General features: G+C 47.8%; 1 protein-coding gene across 1 annotated transcript in view; it reads right to left on the minus strand.

Annotated features, from left to right (window-relative positions):
• The window catches only part of Cfap251 (cilia and flagella associated protein 251), a 74,228-nt gene extending 56,081 nt beyond the window's left edge, over nt 1-18,147 (minus strand). The window contains exons 1-6 of the mRNA XM_052168774.1: nt 17,967-18,147; nt 16,895-17,825; nt 16,840-16,864; nt 15,678-15,965; nt 9,476-9,613; nt 6,784-6,893 (exon numbers count right to left, since the gene is read on the minus strand). Of these exons, the coding sequence (XP_052024734.1) occupies nt 6,784-6,893; nt 9,476-9,613; nt 15,678-15,965; nt 16,840-16,864; nt 16,895-17,825; nt 17,967-18,054 (1,580 nt within the window). The 5' untranslated portion in view covers nt 18,055-18,147. The remainder of the gene's footprint in view (nt 1-6,783; nt 6,894-9,475; nt 9,614-15,677; nt 15,966-16,839; nt 16,865-16,894; nt 17,826-17,966) is intronic.
• Between the last annotated feature and the right edge of the window lie 2,841 nt (nt 18,148-20,988).

Here is a 20,988-nt window from a genome sequence, read left to right on the forward strand (position 1 = left end):
CAAAACAACAACAAACAGGCAAACACTGGCCCCTCCCACCTGTGAGTACATGCGCTCCTTCAGACACTTAAAGCCCGGAACAGATTCCCGACTGGACCTATGGGCTCTGGTTTAGGTTTCCTGTTTTTACGTACATTAGCCTATTCTGGGTCACGGCTGAGACTTCCCAACAGTGCTGTTCATTCAAAGCCCTGACACACGCAGAATTCAGCTAGACGCTGTGTAAACACCATTGGGAGCCCATGAACGCAGGAGACCGTAGGAGTTAGGCATGTGGGGTTGGGAGGTCACCCAGTCAGACTGGGAGCCAGGGTCAAGTGGCAGCGAGACTGCTGGCTGTGTGGCGCCCCGCATGTTCTTGCTACGGAGCCACCGTTACAGAGACCGTGAAAGGTCCTCTGTGTGCCCCAACAATGGACCAAGTCTGTTCCCGCTGGAGGACACTGGGTCTCTGTTATTTGAGAAGCTTCGGCTAACTAAAACGCAGCCCCAAGCCTTCACTGGCGGCAGCCCCGCATCGCATCGCATCGCATCGTTGGGATGGGTTCACAGAGGGAGAGCGGATCTCAGCCCCGGAGGGGTTTCCAAATAACCGCACGCGAGGCAAGTCCATCAGACCATGTGCATGGTCCCGGAAAACTTGTTTGTAATTTTAGGACTAGATAAAGCTTAAAAGAATTTGACATATCCTGGTCTCTAGCAGTTCAGATTTGTGATTCTAATTTAAAATGTGTGGCTGATTTAGACTTCCAATTTTAAATAGAATCACTTTACCTTTATAAATAGTGTTAAAAATACTTAAGAAAGCTTAAGGTTTAACCATATTTATGGATTAATTTATTGAATTTATAGGAATTACTTAATTATTGGTGAGTTTGTTTCTTAGACCACAAGAAAAGTTAAACAGAAGACTGAATATATTACATTTCTACACTCAGGTTAAAATTTTTTTAAAGGTTAATAGCCAGATTTGGGCAGCCATATGCCAATCAAAACCTCATCAAAGATGACTGCAGAAATAGGATTTATTTGACTCGGTGGCCTCCTAGACAATCCAGGGTGACCTGGAATTCACTGTGTAGCCCAGACTAGCCTAACACTCACAACCCTCCAGCCCGAGCCTCCAACTGCTGAGGTTACAGATGTTTGCCACCACGCCCAGCTAATCTTTCTCTATCCTTGTGGCTACAGTAGTTGTGGTCCAGCCTGGGGCCTTGCACATGCTCAGTAGGTGCTCCATCTCTGAACTACACATCGCTAACCCTGAATAAGATTTTCAAACTGAATAAAACCTTAAGGAAAAAAAATATTCTGTTTGTTTTGTCACTAAGACCAGAACAGCCTCTGAATAATATTTTATGGACCGTAAGATGTAAAGAGGGCTATCCTGGATTGCATCCCAAGCACGCTGGGCTACATAGCGACCCTCTGTCTGGGAGCCCAGGTCAAACAGAAAGCACAGTTCTGTTCACACTGGATCTGGCCATGAAGGATTCCAAGATTGTCCACAGAGGATTCCAAGAAGTGGCGTAGCTGAAGCTCCTCCTCCTGGTGACAGACTTTTCTGTACACCCTCTTCAGGAGTCAGCTTTCCCTCAGAGTCACCTTTCCCTCAGGGACGGTCCATTCCTCTCCAGGGCTGAGATCTGTGAACTAGGTACCGCCAGTGAAGGTTTGGGGCTGTTTTAGTTAACGAAGCATCTCAAATGACAGAGACCCAGTGTCCTCCAGCGGGAACAGACTTGTCCCATTGCTGTGACACACAGAGGACCTTTCACGGTCTCTGTAACGGGGGCTCCGTAGCAAGAAAATGCGGGGCGCCACACAGCCCACAGGGACCTCAGGCCCGAAGGCAGGGACAATTTCCTCTCTGAGGAAAAAGCTTTCCTGGCTCCGATGCTGTAACCCGGGCTGATGGGTCAACCGCAGCCTCCCGAGGAGAGCTACGTAATCGGATTTACGCTTGGCAAATGACTGGACCAAATAGCGTGCAGAAAAACCGCGCGCTGAGGGCCCTCTGCGTGTGTTCAAATCAGTAGCAGATGTTTTAGAAGGAAGCACACCAGACTGATGATCACTGGAAAAAGCGCTGGAACCGGCGGAGATGGCCGGCGCAGGCTTCAATTTTCAGCTTAAATAATCCGTTTAGGCTTTTTTTTTTCTCATTAAAATTGTGACAAATGTCTTCAGCCACTCGTCATGTTTCATTCCTGCTGGGCTGATGTCAATGGCTTTTGAAAGAAAGCCCAGGGCTGGTGAGATGGCTGAGCAGTTAAAAGCACGGGGCCGCTCTTGGAGAGGATCTGGGTTTGGTTCCAAGCACCCACATGGCTGCTCACAAGCGGCTGAAACTGCAGGCGGATCTGACGCCCTCCTCTGGCCGTCTCAGGTACTGCAGGCATGTGGTGCAAAGGCCAATAAATCAGCTGTCTGCACAAAAATAAATAAAACGCTAAAAAAGAAAGAAAAACCAACATTCACACTCACTACCTCAAAGGAGTAGCAAGTATTGGATCCTTCTGGAATGTAAACTTGGTTCTGAATTCTTCAATATACAGTAAGTTGAATTCATAATCCAGCACAGAAAAAAAAGTTAAAAAAAAAAAGAATTGAGATGAGAGAAAAATTAGCTCTCTGTCCTCTTCCGAGACTTAAGTGTTCTTCTGCCTATACTATGCTCTGGTTGTCAGCAGACATTACATTCTTTTGGTCTCCTACTGTATGTACAACTTTACCTGTTTACATACATACAAGAAAACATTACAGGGGCTGGAGAGATGGTTCAGTAGTTAGAGCCCTGCCTGCTCTTCCAGAGGTCCTGAGTTCAATTTCTTCCCAACAACCACATGACTCACAACCATCTGTAACGAGATCTGATGCCCTCTTCTGGTGTGTCTGAAGATACCTACAGTGAACTAATATACATAAAATAAATAAATCTTAAAAAAAAAAAAAGACTACATTACAGGATCTACATATAAAGAATTGCAATGGCTCATATGGGAAAAATAATTTTTCCCAAGTCTAAAACTAAATCAAATTATTTGATTATAGTGTTATTTAATATGTAAACTGTATTACTATGTATAACATAGTATGGTTTTTCAATTTTAAAAATATCTTTTGAAATTAATTTTTATAAAGCAACCAATGTTAAAATGAAATTTTAGAAAGCAGCATGAATAAACAAAGCATAGTTTTTTCCATGTAATGGAATACTGTGCAGCCATACAAAGGCTAAAGTGGGAGCTGGAGAGATGGTTCAGTGGTTAGAGCACTGGCTGCTCTTCCAAAGGACCCAGGTTTGATTCCCAGTACCCACATGGTGGCTCACAATATTCTATAACTCCAATCCCAGGGAATCACATATCCTAGTCTGACTTCCCACACACATAAAATAAAATTAAGTATTTAATTTTTTTTTTTTTTTTTTTTGGTTTTTTTGAGACAGGGTTTCTCTGTGTAGCCCTGGCTGTCCTGGAACTCACTCTGTAGACCAGGCTGGCCTCAAACTCAGAAATCCACCTCTCTCTGCTTCCCAGAGTGCTGGGATTACAGGCATGTGCCACCACCTCCTGGCTATTTATTGGTTTCTGTATGGATGCTTTGCCTACATATATGTCTATGCACCACACATGTGCAGTGACCCCAGAGGCCAGAGGGGCTGTGGGATTCTCTGGGATTGGAATTACAGAAGGTTGCAAGCTACCCTATGGGTGATTATTGTGGATAGCCCTGGGCTTGTATTTTGATGCTAATTCTACTCCTTGGAGGGGCTGCACATGAGGAGTTTCCTTGTGAACCTCCTCCTGACCTTAACTTTAAAAAAAAGGGCTTGAGCCAATGATTGGGCAGGAGGAAGGGGGAGGAGCTGAGGGTTTGGGAGAGGAGAAAAGGATCGTGGGGAGGGGGCAGGGGGGACGGGAGGAATTACTGAGGATCATCCAGAAGGAGAGGCTGGGAGAGAGAGAGAGAGAGAGAGAGAGAGAGAGAGAGAGAGAGAGAGAGAGAGAGAGAGAGAGAGAGAGAGAAGCTGGTCTGGAGAAACCGCAGGTTCTATGGGATAATATAGATGGGAATAGAGTAGTGTAGTGGGAGATCCGCCCAATCTAGGCTTCTAGTTTGTATTGTTACTGATTGAGTTGAGATTTCTTTAACCGGGTAGTCGGGTTGGAAACAAAGTAGCAACAAACGGGCGTTGGGGATGGAATCTGGGTCGTCTAGAAGAGCAAGCCTGTGTCAGTTTCTACTCATTCATTGCTCAAATAAATAAATATTTTCAAACACCAAAAAAAGACTAGCTAGGTGGTGGTGGGTGGTGGCACATACCTTTAGTCCCAGCACTCAGGAGGCAGAGGCAGGCAGATCTCTATGAGTTTGAGGCCAGCCTGATCTACAAAGAGAGTTCTAAGACAACCAGGGCTACACAGAGAAAACCTGTCTTAAAACAAACTAAACCAACAACAACAACAAAATGACTGCCAGGTATGGTGGTACACATTTGTGAACCCAATACTCAAGGGCAGGCTAGATTCTATAGCAAGCCCTGGCCCAAAACAACCTAAAGTAATAAAAATAAAAGTACAGCTCATGAGATAGCTCACTGTGTATAGGTGCAAGCTTAACACCCTCAGAACGCACGCACGCGGGCGGAGAGAACTGGTCCCCATCAGTGTCCACGTGTTGTGGCATGTTATTTATTTATTTGTTAACATGGTGATTTTTAAGTTGTCTATATTTTACACAGGAAAAAGTAGAATCATGTGGGGTTTGTAGTCTCAGCCCTTGGGAGTCAGCAGGAGGCAGATTTCCATCAGTTCAGGTCCAGCCTGGTCTACACAGTGAGACCCTCAAAATAAAATAATGAGGCCATCCCAACAGGTGATTACTCAACGAACAAAGCTGAGAAGTCACCTGGGCACTTACTGGTGCAGTCGAGGGGCATGTGGGGCCAAAGAGGCCGCAGGACGGAGGGAGGGAGGGAGGGAGGGAGGGGCCTCTAGACTTCTCTCCTTAGACTGCTCTGTCTTAGCAGGAGGCGGTGCCTGGGCGACTGTGGCTTCCCCACTGTGAGAAGTGTGAATGAGGCTGTGGTGATAGAGGCTGTGGTGATAACCGTCTGTCATGGGGAATTGCTGTCTCTTGTCAGAGAGCAACATGGGCGGCCTATCACTCCCATCCAGGGAATGGGAGCCTGAGAAGAAACTACAGAAAACAATAATGGGAGGGGCAGTGTTGACTATTACTAAGAGTCAGTTCAGGTGAGGACCAGGGATTGGGAGCAGGGCCTGTAAGGGTCACTGCTCAGCAAATGGACAACAGCCCCGTGTGCTCCACTCCAGGATAGTAAACAGAAGTCTGCCTCACAGATGTATTCACCATGACTCAATAGTTAACCCCCACCCCCGAGACCTGTCAGAGCCTGGAGCTCCTCCCTGCTTCTATGTCTGACCCATGTTCCACTGACCCTCACAGCCATCCCAAGATGGGGCTCTAATAGGGTCCCCACAAATTCACAGCTACTCAAAACCTAAAAATAATGTTACTTAAAAATAGAGTCTTTAGGGAAGGCGAGATGGTGAGGGAGTAAGGTGCTTGCCACCAAGGCTGAAGAAGAGAACGTTCTCTGCAAGGTGCCCTCTAACCTACACATGCGGGCGTAGTGCACACACACATGCACACTCACACACACTCACACACACTCACACACACACACACACACACACACGCACATACTCACACATGCATACACTCACATACACTCACACACATGTGCACACACATAGACACACATACACATTCACAAACTCACATGCATACTCATTTACACACACTCATGTACATACATATGCACACTCACATACACTCACACATACATATGCAACCCATATATACTCATCCACATGTTCACACATACATACACATGTGTGTACACACTTGCATGCACACATACACTTTTGCACACACACATATATGCACACTCACACACACATACCCATAGTCACACACACGCACACTTACATTCACACACACACATACTCACACACACACACACATACTCACATGTGCATACACTCACACTCACACACACACACTCACACACACTCACACATACACACACTCACACACACATACTCACACATGCATACACTCACATACACTCACACACATGTGCACACACATAGACACATACACATTCACAAACTCACATGCATACTCACTCACACACACTCATGTACACACATATGCACACTCACATACACTCACACATACATATGCAACCCATATACTCATCCACATGTTCACACATACATACATGTGTGCGCATACACTTGCATGCACACATACTTTTGCACACACACATATGCACACTCACACACACATACTCATAGTCACACACACACATACATACACTCATACACACACATTAAATAGTTGATTAAATATAAAACTATACACACACAATGGCAGATAGACAGGATTCCGGCCGACTATGAAAGAGGGCATTTGGTTACAGGAGGAGACTGCAGAGGACCCTGTCTCGAAGGAGCTTCAGTAAAAATCCGATGGAAAAATAAGGTTCCTGTTGCGACAGATTTGGCATCCAGCGTTATGTTCCAGACTTCCGGGAGCCGGGTTACTGTGACTTTCCCTCAGTCCAGCCCACTCTGGGCCACCTATAAACCAGGTTTCTTGGCAACAACATTATTTAGCCCTTTCCTGGCCACAGAGGCGGATCCTCAGAGAGAGTGAGAAGGATTCGCGCACACTGAGTCCACCTACCCCGTGAAGGCATCCCATATAATTATGAGGCAGTCTGGTCCTTCGTCTGCTGTGGCAATCCATCGCTTGTCTTCGCTGACACAGAGGCAAGAGATGATGTTAGGGTGGCCCTGTGGAAATGAAGAACACGTGCTTAGAAATGATAGAGGTGGGGCCCAGTGTGGACCTCAGGAAGGGCTGGGCCCACGTATCCCTGAGCTCCTTCCAAAGCTTGCCAGCCTGCAAAGTGGCTTCTACAGGCCCACGCGGAGGTAATCTTCATCCCCTGTTGGGGCGGGGGCTGGGGCGATGTGTTCTCAAGTTCTCTCTTCCTCCACACACCTGAAGAAGCTGTGGTCCTCACTAGGGATGGTGGTAAGTACCCAACCCAACCAGGACCTCCTCCTGCCAGCTTTGTCCTCCGCAAACACTGCTCACCTTGGATGGCTAAACAGTTCTGTGACTCAGTGGCCTCTGGTCCAGTCATTTCCCCATACACCAGAAGAATCTTCTAGAAACGTACTTGGAGATGGGAGCGTTCTTGAGGGGGCATGGTGGTCATTTTCTTTCCCTCCATCCATAGTCCCCTGAGCCCATCTACTCTACCAGCCACGCCGGCCTCTTCTCTGGCCCGCACACACAAGGCTTCTATCAGAAAGGTTCTTCCGCAGACTGTCCTGATGGCTCATGTTCTCATTCCTCAGGCCTCAGCAGGAAACAGGACGCTTTCTGTCCCTGCTCAGCCAAGGACGGTGTCTGTCTCTCGCTGCTTCCTTGGTGTGCCTTCCCTTCCTCCCCTTCGCCTTCCAGCCCCGTCTGTGTTCATCTCTTACAGTTCCCTGCTTCTGTGCCTCTTTAGATCCCAGACTGGGAATTCCGTCCGTGAAGACCAGGCTAGATTAGTGTTGTTCACGGCCACAGACCCAGCCGAAGCCAGCAGTGGTCGGTGGCCGGGATGCTGCTGCTACGTTGTGAACGAATGGCGGGAGCTAGCTGTGAACTGGCATGGCTAGGCTCTCATGGGTTACGCGGGTTACGCTGCACCCATCTGAGCTACCCGCCTACTGCCCCAGTCAGCTTCCTCTGTGGTTCCTGTACTTGGTGGTCTCTACTCAACCCGGCTTCAAGGGGACTCGGCTCACTGCTTTTATCAGAAAGGAGATTCCTTAGGTTGCATCCCCAGTACCACGGTGAGCACTACCTAGGGAAATACTTTGGGATCCTTTTGATCTTGGCATTGACTGAGGACGGTCCTATAACACATTCCTGAAACAGCTACTCGGAAGGAATAACCAGGTCAGGTTGGCAGTGGATAGCAGACACCAGAAACAGGACACTTAGGTAGGGAATCGTGACAACTAAAGGGTGGTCTGTCAGGGATGCAGGAAGCAAGAGGTGTGAGGGAGGGAGGCAGGCATAGAGGATGCTCAAGGATAGGGGGGGAAACAGTAAGGAACATTGCGAGGGAAGGATTGGGGGGACCCATGGCCTCCTGAGTACTTCTAAGTCCTGAGACCTAGGCAGCATAGTACTAATAACAATCATGATATTTTATTATTATTATTATATAAGTATTATTTTATTTTATTCATTTATTATAATATATAATTATAGTATTAGCCCAGCGTGGGGTAGTCACTGTGACACTTTGAGCCTCAGTGTCCTCTTCTGTCACATGGGCATGCTAACACCTACCTTCCAAGCATGGTAAGAGAAGCTGAGTCTAAGCGGCTGTGGGTCTGAGTCCCAGTGAACAGGCACCCTCTGGAACTTCTTTTTGTTTTTGTTTCTATTTTTTTGAGCCAGGGTATAGCCCTGGCTATCCTGGAATTCACTCTGTAGACCAGGCTGGCCTCAAACTCAGAAATCTGCCTGCCTCTGCCTCCCAAGTGCTGGGATTAAAGGCGTGTGCTCCTCTGTAACTTATCTATTAACATAATCTGTGCTGCCACATTTAGTTGTTTTAAGAAATGCACAAAATCCAGATGTTTCTAATTCCTCAAACGGCAAAATTAGTATCAACTATTGTTTGCCAATGGGTTTTGGTTAGACTCATAGAAGACATGCTTCTTTTATTTTTCTTTTTGTTTATTATACTCATTTGTGTATCTCCATGTGTCCAAGTCTGGGGGAAGGGGGAGAGGTGTTGCCGGGAATGCACACACTCTCCTGCCTCAGAGGACCACCACCTACGGGAGTTCCTTCTTTCCTTCCACAATGTGGGTCCTGGGGAATCAAACCCAGGTCCCTGGGCTTGGTGTCTGCAGATTGAGCCGCCTCACTGCTCCTAACATGTGTATCCAAAGGGAGAATTTGCTGGAAAAGGAAACTCCAGCCAGTATGGCAGTGAGGCACAGAAGCCAACTTGGGATCCAAGGCTAAGTTACAGGGGTCTGTTTCTAGCCCGCCATCCCCACCACCTCAGAGGCTGAATCCAAAAGTTTGAGAGCCCAGGGCCAGCCAACCTGGGTTCCATGTCTGAGTGCTTAACAATCAAGTCCGGCAGAGGTGGTGCACGCCTTTAATCCCAGTACTTGAGAGGCAGAGGCAGGAGGATTTCTGCATCTGAGGCTAGCCTGGTCTACAGAGTGAGTTCCAGGACAGCCAGGGCTACACAGAGAAACCCTGTCTTGAAAAAGCAAACAAAAACAACAAACCAAACCAAACCAACCAAAGACATTGTTTCTCTAATGGGGAGACAAAGCCTGCATACCTGAAGGTGGTACTGTGTGTTCCTGAAGACGTCGTAGATGACAGCGGTGTGGCCACAGATGTAGAGAATGACTCTCCTGTCCTCCCGCATGTAGTAGACAGGGAGGGAACTGTTCCATCCGAAGGACCAGGTCATGCTCTGGGGATAAGCACAAGGAGCCAGGGAGCCGGGGCTGGCTGAGCCCTGAGGCTGACTCCCTCCAGCCCCGCCCTGCCTGCTCCAGGAGGAGAAGCATTCGGACAGCAGGAGGAAAAGAACCTTTTTGTTTCGAACAGGGTCACATGTCACCCAGGTTGGTTGTAGCTCACTACATAGCTAAAGGGGCCTTTTCACTCTCAACCCTCCTGATCACCCCACTTTTTCTATTTAAAAAAAAAGGAGGGCGAGATGGAGGGGGAGACATGGGGGAAGCAGGGAGGGAGGGAGTGTCTTTTACATTGCAAAGCACCTTTTCTGTTCTCCCACTTCCAAGCCTGAAGCCCTACTCTGTGCGAATATAGTGTGAGCATCTGACATGACAAATTTGTTTCTTAGTTCCTGAAGACACAGGACAGAGAACCTTTGATAAACTCGCTAGTGATACTGCAGCTGCCTTCCTCCAAAGTTTCTCTATGTAAACCCCGTTGGCTGGAACTTTAGTTCAGCGGTAGAGTGCTTGCCTATCCTGAGCAAGGCCCCAGGTTCAATACCAGCACCACACAGAGACTTCTAAGTAAGAAAGTCTACCCTTCAGGGAACAACGCTGAATAAATCTGGCTAAATAATTTTTTTTTTTTTTTTTTTTTTTTTGGTTTTTTGGATTTGTTTTTTCGAGAGAGGGTTTCTCTGTGTAGTCCTGGCTGTCCTGGAACTCACTCTGTAGGTCAGGCTGGCCTCGAACTCAGAAATCCACCTGCCTCTGCCTCCCAGAGTGCTGGGATTACAAGTATGTGCTGTGCCACGACCACCCCACCCGGCTAAATATATCTTTAAAAAAAAAAAAAAAGAGCCAGGCAATGGTGGCACACGCCTGTAATCCCAGCACTTGGGAGGCAGAGGCAGGCAGATTTCTGAGTTCAACGCCAGCCTGATCTACAGAGTGAGTTCCAGGACAGCCAGGGCTACACAGAGAAAAACCAAAAAGAAAAACCCTGTCTTGAAAAACCAAAAAAGAAAAGAAAAGAAAAGAAAAGAAAGAAAGAAACTAAGAAAAAAAGAAAGAAAGAAAGAAAGAAAGAAAGAAAGAAAGAAAGAAAGAAAGAAAGAAAGAAAGAATATAGCACCAAGCTGTCTTTCTTCTCTGAACAGTACTTAGGAAGGTAAATAGAAATACCATGTATTTCTTCCCAAGACAGAAGACAGACATGGCAGGTAACTGTATGGTGACCACTCTCTCCTCCTCCCCCTCCCCCTCCCTCCTCTTCTTCTCTCTCTCTCTCTCTCTCTCTCTCTCTCTCTCTCTCTCTCTCTCTCTCATGCAACCTTCCTGTTCCCATCAGCCTGCACTCTGGGATTTATGTTTCCGTTTAGATCTTGAGGTTGCGTGGGCAGAAACGCTGGAACTGTGCAACCCTGCCTGTCCCAGACTGCACCTTCTAGGAACTGAATTACTTAACAGTTGGCTTGGTTCCGAAGGGGTGATTTATGCAAATGAAACTGTTACTTTGGAGACTCGCTATTCCTAAAAGGATCATCAAGTTCATCTCAGATTTCATTTTGTCATTTTAAAATTAGCCAGGAGAAAGGAAAGACTCCAGCCAGGCCCAGCACGGTGCGCGCCTGCCAAGACCAGCAATTGAGAGGCGGCCTTGGCTACATAGAACATTTGAAACTAGCCTGGGGTATATGAGAACCAGTTTAGGGGTTTTTTGTTTGGTTGGTTGGTTTTTGGTTTTTTGTTTTTAAATTTAAAAAAAAGTGGGGGCCGTCAGGATGGCTCCTAGGGTAAGGAGCTTGCTGTGCAAGACGAGTGATCTAAATTCAGTGCCCAGAACCCATGTAAAAGTGGAAAAGTAACTCCACAGAGTCCTTCTGACTTCCACAAACACATCATGTACACATGCACACAATCACAATTAAAAAACAAAAAACAAAAACAAGATGAGCTGGCGAGACAGCGCAGCATTAAAGGTGCCACCAAGGCTGGTGATGCGAGTGACCAGGATCCAGTGTCCAGGCTCTGCAGGGTGGACGGAGCTGTCCTCTGACTTGCATACATGTACTGTAGCACACATGTGTACACACATACACACATATATTTATTTAGATTTATTTTACAAGTATGAATATATTCACCTTGTGTATGTATGTGTACTGCATGCACTCTTGGTGCCTACAGAGGCCAGATGAAGTCATTGGAGCCCTAGGCCTGGGGTTAGAGATGGTTTCAAGCTGTCACACGGGTTCTGGGAATCAAACCTGGGTCCTCTGTAAGAGGAACAAGTGCTCTAAACCGCTGAGCCTTTTTCTCTCTAGTCTCTTTTCTTTCTTTCTTTTTTTTTCCAAGACAGGGTTTCTCTGTATAGCCCTGGCTGTCCTGGAACTCACTTTGTAGACCAGGCTGGTCTTGAACTCAGAAATCTACCTGCCTCTGCATCCCAAATGCTGGGATTACAGGCGTGTACCGCCACCACCACCCGGCTTCTCTCTAGTCTCTTAATAATTTTTTTTTGTTGTTTTGTTTTTAAGAAAACAAGTATCGTGTTCTTCCAAGATTAACACCAGGCCGTGTTCATAGGCTGGGGCCACTCTGAAGGCATGTTCCCAGTCTCTGACAACAAAGGGTTAATCTCATCTCTCACATCCTTCCTAATATTCTCAGCAAATGGGCATGGGGCATAAGTTAACTCAGGTATTTGTATTTTTCTAAAACACTGTGATATTGAGATAAAAGCTAAGGGCTAGGAGAGATGGCTCAGAGGTTAAGAGCACTGATTGCTCTTCCAGAGGTCCTGAGTTCAATTCCCAGAAACCACATGGTGGCTCACAACCATCTGTAATGGGATCTGATGCCCTCTTCTGATGTGTCTGAAGATAGCAATGGTGGTGTACTCATATACATAAAATAAATAAATCAGAATGAGGAGGACGAGGAGGACGAGGAGGAGGAGGAGGAAGCAGCAGCAGCAGCAGCAGCAGCTCAGTAGCCAGGGCTGGATTTGCCTGCATTCCGTCATCCTCACGAGCTCTTCCTGCCTCCGTTTCGGACAGGAGCAGACTCCATGGTGAAACCTGCTTCCCTGCAGACCCAGAGGGGAGGATGAGAGTCTGGGTGTGGGAGGGACACAGGGCATCTTTAGTGAGAGGGAGGCAAGAATCGAAGCACCACAGGTGGCCACTAGGAGGCCCCTAAATAGACCTGAGGCAGTGATGTGTTGATACAGAGAGCTTCCAGTACCTAGTCAGCTTTTCACATTTTGCAGAAATACAAGATATCTCAGTGGTCTTTAAATTATAGATGGATGGATGGATGGATGGATGGATGGATGGATGGGTGGGTGGGTGGATGGATGGATGACGGATGGATGGGCAGGCAGACAGACAGACAGAGAGAGCAGGAAAGTGCTGACTGATCAGGACTTAAGTTCAGAACCCCAGAACCCATTTAAAATCTAGGTATTGCTTGACTCACACACACACACACACACACACACACACACCTTTAGTCCCAGCATCTGGGACACAGAGGCTCACAGGTCTTTGAGTTCAAGGCTAGCCTGGTCTATAGGGTGAGTTTGAGCCCGGACAGGGTTAAACAGTAAAACCCTGTCTGAAAAAAAAGAAAAAGAAAAGAAAAACTAGGCAGCCATATTTGTAACGCTGATGTGGTGGTTTGAAATAGAACAGCCCCCATGAGTTCATATATCTCCTTGCTTAGTCCAAAGTCGATAGACGGTTTAGGGGAGGATCAGTGGGCGTGGCCTCCTTGGAGGCAGTGTGTCACTGAGGGTGAGCTTTGAGGTTTCAGAAGCTAAGCAACTCTCTTCTCTCTCTCTCTCTCTCTCTCTCTCTCTCTCTCTCTGTCTGTCTGTCTGCTCTCTCTCTCTCTCTCTGCCTGCTGCCTGCAGACAGCAGGATGTAAGTAAGCTCCTGGCTCCAGCCGTCTGCCTGCCTTCCTCCAAGCTTACTGCCTGACGGTAACACTCTGAAACTAAGCAAGCCCCCAACAAGATGTTTAGTGTGGTCACCGTGGCAACCGAACACTGCCTAAGACACCCCAGCAAAGGGTGCGGAGCCAGGAGGATCCCAGAGGCTTGCTGGCCAACCAGTCTAAACACAATGGGCTCCGGGCTAAGGGAGAGACACAATCTCAGCAGAGCCAAAGTGCATCAGAGCCAGGCCTGGGTGTGTGAGTCAAGGGCTCGCTGCTGGGCCTGAGGACGTCTGAGGAGGTGAAGGTGAAGGAGGAGCTGACTTCTGAAAGCTGTCCTCAGACTCGTGCACGGTGCTCACCAGTAAAGGCACCATGCATTTTTAAAATAAAAACAAAAGGTGGTAGTGAGCGATACAAGTCTCTGAACATTGTACAACTTTTCTAATATTCCGGGGGTTGTGGTAAGTGAGTTGTAACTTCCAGGCCAGCCTGGGCTAGACAGCAAATCCTTGCCTCAAAACAAAACAGAAACAAACAAACAACAAACAAAAAAGAATCTACTGTGAGCTGTGTTCAAAGGCTCACTCTGTGTTAAGACTAAAATATAGAATCAATCTTCCAAAGGCATGTGTGGTGTGGTGGTGGGGATGGGGATGAGGGGGTGGGAGTGGGGGTGGGGAGGGTGGGAGTTGGGGTGGAGGGGGTGGGGGAAACCGAACCAAAATGCAAGAAATGAATCCCAATGAACAGATTTCTGGAAAGGAGCAGATGGGGAAAGAGTTGGTGGGGGAGGGTCCTCTTCGTCCTTCTCTGGGTAAATGACAATGTTTCTGCGCCTCGCAGACGGTGGTGGCACCTCCTGGGAGGCGTGTCAGGAGCCTGAGCTGCAAAAGGGCAAATTTCCAGGGAAGGCCAGAGTCTTGTCATTTTCTGACTGGAGTTTGGGGAGCTCTTAAAGCTCTCCACCTAGAAGAGAGCTTTTAAAAAAAAAAAGGAGCCGGGGGCTGGAGTGATGGCTCAGTGGTTAAGAGCACCGACTGCTCTTCCAGAGGTCCTGAGTTCAAATCCCAGCAACCACATGGTGGCTCACAACCATCTGTAAGGGTCTCTTCTGGTGTGTCTGAAGACAGCAACAGTGTACTCATATGAATAAAATAAATTAAAAAAAAAAAAAGGAGCCGGAGGGGAGGAGGTATGGAAGTGAAGGAGGAACAAGACAGAAGAGGGCAAAGAGAAGAAGATAAGAGAGGAGGAGGAGGAGGAGGAGGAGGAGGAACCGAGGATAGGAAAGGAAGAGAAAGGGACTTGGAGTCTCCCTTGTGAAATAACCCCAATGCGAGAGTCAAGCTATGCAGGGAATTTCCGGCCTGCTGAGCACTGCTATTGAACCCAGATGTCACCATCAGGTTCCAGGTCTAGCACATGGGTGTGCCACTCCCCTTGCCCCCACCCCGCACTCCCCCCCAAGCTCTTGACAGAACTTTAAAAGACAGAGTTTGCCTGAAAAGTATTAGTTTAAAAAGATGCCTGCTCCATTTCCTCTAGAGTCTGGAAACATGCCAAGGAGAGGACTGAGGGTGATCCTCCGGACGCCTGGTTTGGTTTGGTTTTTATAAGGCTAGGCTTGAAAGAAGTGAATTGCTGGTAAATCCCAGTGCCGAGGAGGGTAGAGACCGTGGACTTTGGGGACGGTCCACTGGAGAAGTGCCACTGGCCAGGCAGCCTGGGCTATTTTACAACACAAATTCCAAGCCACTGGAAAACCTTTTCCAAAAAGGCTAGGTGGTGTTAGCATACACCTTTAATCCAGGAGGCAGAGGTGAGTGGATCTCTGAGTTTGGGGCCAGCCTGGTCAACAGAGTGAGTTCCAGGACAGCCAAGGCTACACAGAGAAACCCTGTCTTAGAAAAAACAAAAAAACAAAACAGTAATAATAATAATAAAGGAGAACAGAGACTGGAGAAAGACACCCAAGGGTATCTTCTGGCCTTCATGTGAATATGCGCGCGCGCGCGCGCGCGCGCGCACACACACACACACACATGTGCACACACTGGCATGTCCTGGACATAGAGATGCCTTATCTCACAGTAATGTCTGAGCCCAGGAATGACACGCCATTACACTCACCAAAGGGTACACCTTGGAGTCCTCCTCCTTCTGGAACAAGGTGTCCTCCGTGGAGATGGACACCAGTGACTCCTCAGCACTCAGTTCTTTGGACTGGAATAACCTTTGTCTTTCGTCCAGGGAGAAGGACAGTTTTCTGAATCTTGCTTCATCTTGGGCTGAAATGTCTTCGGGCTTCTGGCCAGTTTCCTCCTGAGACCCGATGGTGGCTTCCTCGATATTATCCACAGTCATACTGACATCTTTGTAAATCTCGCTCACTTCAGGACTGTGGGAGTGGGAGGATGACTTGCTACTTGCTTCAACCTTTAAAGGGAAACAACATTCTGACCCTGTGTGTCCCATACCCAAGCCTCCGTGCTCCCATGCTATCTTCCGACCCTCAGCCAATCTCAGGCTAACAGGTGAGTCTGGGGATACTCAAGAAATATACTCAAGAAATGAATCACGGCTGTGTTCAGGTGAATTCCTGGCCTTCCAGCAGACCCACACAGCAAAGGCCACACAGTAGGCCCTTGTAAATAACACTGAGAGTCTTGTCCTTGGACCAGGGCTGAGTTCTTTCTTGGGGGGTGCAGGCTGTGGAGAAATCCACACTGCTTTTATATCACAGGAACTTGATCTCAACGAGAGTATATCCCACCTTCAGCTGACCCACTGACCCTTTACAAGTTAGGTGTGCACACTTCATGGAAGCTTGGGTTGACCTGCCTCCAAACTGGATTCAACCACCCTCCTAGGCATCTCACAATTACTGAGCTCAGCTCATGTTTTCTTTTTTCTCTTTAATGTATGTGTTTATGTGATGTGATGTGGTGTGTGTGTGTGTGTGTGTGTGTGTGTGTGTGTTCTGGACTCAAGGATTCCAGAAGAGGACATTGGATTCCCCCAGATCTGAAGTTTCAGGACATTTCATCATGGGTGCTGGGAACCCAAATTAAGTCCTAAGTAAGAACATCAGGGGCTCTTAACTACTGCCAAGCTATGTGTCTCTCCAGCCTTGGGACTGTCTCACTTTGGTTTTGCATTCCCACAGCCTGGCATACACTAAGCATGCAATAATTCTAAGTAAATGGGTGGATGAGCTTTGGGGAGGACTCACCAGGGAGGATGAGCTTTGGGGAGGACTCACCAGGGAGGATGAGCTTTGGGGAGGACTCACCAGGGAGGATGAGCTTTGGGGAGGACTCACCAGGGAGGTTCTTGACACGGATGACTCAGAGCTGATGACAATATCGTCCACCTGGATTGGCTTTTTAGACTTCTTTTTCCTTTCCTCCTGGGCTTTTCCAGTTTTTCTCTCAGCTTTCTTTAAGGCGATACCTTCCTCCTCCTTCTCCCACTCCCCACTCTTCTCTTTTTCCTCCTCTTCTCTTCCCTCCTTACTTTCCCCAATATACTCCTCCTCTTCCTCCTCCTTGTCCTCTTCCTCACCTCCTGTTCCCTTACTTATCTCTTTTTCCTCACTTTTTTCCTCTTCACTGCTCTCCTTTCCCTCCCATATCTTTTCCTCTTCCTCCCCTCTCTCTTCTCCACCTCCCATTTCCTCTTCCTCCTCTCTCATTTCCTCCCCTCTCATTTCCTCCTCTCCCATTTCCTCTTCCTCCCTTCTCATTTCACCCCCTCTCATTTCCTCTTCCTCCCTTCTCATGTCCTCCCCTCTCATTTCCTCTTCCTCCCTTCTCATGTCCTCCCCTCCCATTTCCTCTTCCTCTCCTCTCCTTTCCTCTTCCTCCCTTCTCATATCCTCCTCTCCCATTTCCTCTTCCTCCCTTCTCATGTCCTCCCCTCTCATTTCCTCTTCCTCCCTTCTCATGTCTTCCTCTCCCATTTCCTCTTCCTCTCCTCTCATTTCCTCTTCCTCTCCTCTCATTTCTTCCTCTCTTCTCATTTCCTCCTCTCCCATTTCCTCTTCCTCTCCTCTCATTCCCTCTTCCTCCCTTCTCATGTCCTCCCCTCCCATTTCCTCTTCCTCCCCTCCCATGTCCTCCCTTCCCATTTCCTCTTCCTCTCCTCTCATGTCCTCCCCTCCCATTTCCTCTTCCTCCCCTCTCATGTCCTCTCCTCTCATTTCCTCTTCCTCTCCTCTCATTTCCTCTTCCTCTCCTCTCATTTCCTCTTCCTCTCCACTCATTTCCTCTTCTTCCCCTCTCATTCCCTCTCCCTTTATCTGTCCCTCTTTCTCTATCCACTTCTCCAGTCCCTCTCCATCCTCCTGAGACTCCTCCTGAGACTCCTCCCATGAGAGTGTGCCTTCAGTTAGGCTCTGTTGCAGATTATCTTCAAAACTTGGATTATATTCCTCCTCCTCCTCCTCTTTCTCCGTTTCTCCATTTTCTCTTGTTTCTTCTGGGGGGTTTTCTTCTGTATCTGACATTCTTTATAGTTTCCTCTACAGAAAATTTGATATAGATTCAGCAGGCCCCTCTATCTCCTCTGCCAGCTTCCTGATGGCAGAAGCAGCTCGGGTTCCTTCCTGTGGGAGATAAAAAAAGGATGCCAACTTCCTAGGAAAGCCTAGCTCAAGTCTCAGAAATCTTTAGAATACTGACGTCCAGGGCTTCCCATCTTTCTAGGACTGACTTTAGAGTCTTCTCACTTTAAATATTCCCACAGGCAACAAAATATATAAAACAAGCATTAGCAAAACCCTGCTGAAGAGAGGAAGAGGGTAGGCTGGTGACTGAAGTGTAAGCTTTCCACCCGACTTCCTCTAGCCTTGTCCTGTGACTAGATGCAAGTCACTTTACCCTTCCCTCAACTGTGCTCACAGGCAAAAAATAAAAATCATAGTCCTATGTTCTAGCATGATTTGAAGACTGGGAAATACATGTCAAACACTCAACATGGGCTCAACCAAAGTGCTTGCAAAAAGAAGATGGTGAGCCGGGCAGTGGTGGCGCACGCCTTTAATCCCAGCACTTGGGAGGCAGAGGCAGGAGGATTTCTGAGTTCAAGGACAGCCTGGTCTACAGAGTGAGTTCCAGGACAGCCAGGGCTACACAGAGAAACCCTGTCTTGGAAAAAAAACCAAAAATAAATAAATAAATAAATAAATAAATAAATAAATAAAAGGGGATGGTGGGGGTGGGTCAGGTCAGATATTATGGGGATAAAAGCAATAGATCTTGCAAAGAACTTGACAGTTTAAAAGACCTCTGTGGCAGGTGAGACCCTAAGTCTGACTGCTTAAGGTAGACAAAGCCCCCTCTTCTGGGACACACACAGTATGAAGAGAAAACCAACTTCCAAATGCCATGTGACTTCAAACACATTCAACATGGTATGTGCCAATCAATCAATCAATCAATCAATCAATAGAATTTTACTTCTGGGCTGGAGAGATGGCTCAGTGGCTAAGAGCACTCTGGCTGCTCTTTCAGAAGACCCAGGTTTGATTCCCAGCTCAGACACAGTGGCTCAGAACCATCTGTAACTTGAGTTTCAGGGGATCTGAAACCCTCTTCTGTATTCTGCAGACAGTTCATGGGTGGTACACAGACATACATGCAGACAAAACACTCTTGCACATCAAATCATGTTTAAAAAATGTTTAATTCCTCTGACACATTTTCTCATTTTGCATCTACAAGAGTTTGGGAGCAGGAGGGCTGGGTCCATGTCTGTAATCCAGGGATTCAGAAGGTTGAGGCAGGAGGATTACTCTGAGTTCTAGGCCAGCCCAATCTTTCTTTTAAAAAAAGAAAAGGCCGGGCACTTTAATCCCAGCACTTGGGAGGCAGAGGCAGGCAGATTTCTGAGTTCGAGGCCAGTCTGGTCTACAGAGTGAGTTCCAGGACAGCCAGGGCTATACAGAGAAACCCTGTCTCGAGAAAAAACAAAAACAAAAAAGTTTGTGACTCTGGGAGGTGTGACTTACGACGACTGAGCTAGAACTTAGTTTTGTTTGAAAAATGCCACTTTGCCAGCACACTCGCCTGGACGATTTCCACATCCGGGTAGAACAAGCGTAGGGGCAATGCCACAGGTGTGCAGGTTTAATTTATCCTAAGGTCCAGGAGCCGCCATTTCCTCTTCCTGAGGACCTCCCAGGTCCCACACCGTTGCCCCCGACGTGGCCAGGACCCCCACCCGAGTCGCACCCTCCACTCCGCACTTACAGGGAAGTTCCCAATTCTTTCCTCAGAAGCCTTAGGTCGTCCGGCCTCCGGGAATCCCAAAAGACCGCTAATGGCTCCTGTCCGTGTTCCCTAGTGACGGTTGCCAACCAAGCTGCGTCCCTATGGCAACAGCTAGTCGCGCGGGGCGGGAAAGCAAGGAAGAGGGATGGTGATCACGTGCCCAGAAGGCGGCCTCCAGCCTGACCAGCCTGCCCCCTGCCGGGCTAGCGACGCAAGCTCTTGCTTTTTCCTAAAGGACACTTAGGAGCTATGCCCTACACTGGCGATTCTGACTTTCCTAAAGTTGAACAAGATGTAATGGGAGCAGTGTTTGCAGTTAATTTCTCCAGATTGGGCATTCGGAGGGTAGAGGAAACGGGGGTTGGGTGGGGGGTATGCTCAGAAAACTCCGGAGGTGGGGGTTGGGTTGGTGGTGGTGGTCCCTTAAGCATCAGGAAGCCCTTCCAGAGGTTATAAAAGCGGTAAAATAAATAAATGAATGTATGGATGAGGCAATAAACAAGTAAATACATAAATAAAAACTAGATGTTGGGCCAGGTGTGATGTCACACCTACAAGCCCAGAACTTGGGAGATGAAGCCAGAGGGTCAGTTCAGCCAGCTTGGGCCACACAAGATTTTACTGTAAGATTTTAGTGGTGCTGCCTTGTACGTCCACAGTGCTGTGGGGTTTTTACTGATGGCGCCAGATGCTCCTCTAAGTAACCCCAGAAGGCTCACTGGATCCCCGGGCTGATTTGGGTGGATTTTGTTCCTTCAGTTTGCGGTCAGTGCAAGGTGAACAGATGTGCGTCCATGCCTCTCCAGGAAGCCACGCGAGTAGTGGTATGAAACATTTAGTAGACTTCTCCCAGTGCTAAACCCAATTTTCTGGCCTCACAGATGTTACGCACAACTGCCCAGCTTCTCACCAGGGCACACAGCACGCAGTGTAGTTTAGTAAACTGGGATTGAAGTTATGTGACGTGCATCATCTTGCTGCTATACCACGAAGCGTTTCTATACACCCAGCTTGGTTAAATCCATTAGCGTTATGTCTTGAAGCAAGTCACAGAGGAGCCCAAGGTGTCACAGCCTGCCGCCGCCACTCTGGGAGACTATGAACGATTCCCAACAAGTGCACCCAGTGCCCCGGTGCTGGTGATCAGATGCATATCTCAGAGTATGAAC

Source organism: Apodemus sylvaticus, chromosome 22 (assembly GCF_947179515.1).
Source record: "Apodemus sylvaticus chromosome 22, mApoSyl1.1, whole genome shotgun sequence".
In the NCBI taxonomy this organism is placed as follows: Eukaryota; Metazoa; Chordata; class Mammalia; order Rodentia; family Muridae; genus Apodemus; species Apodemus sylvaticus.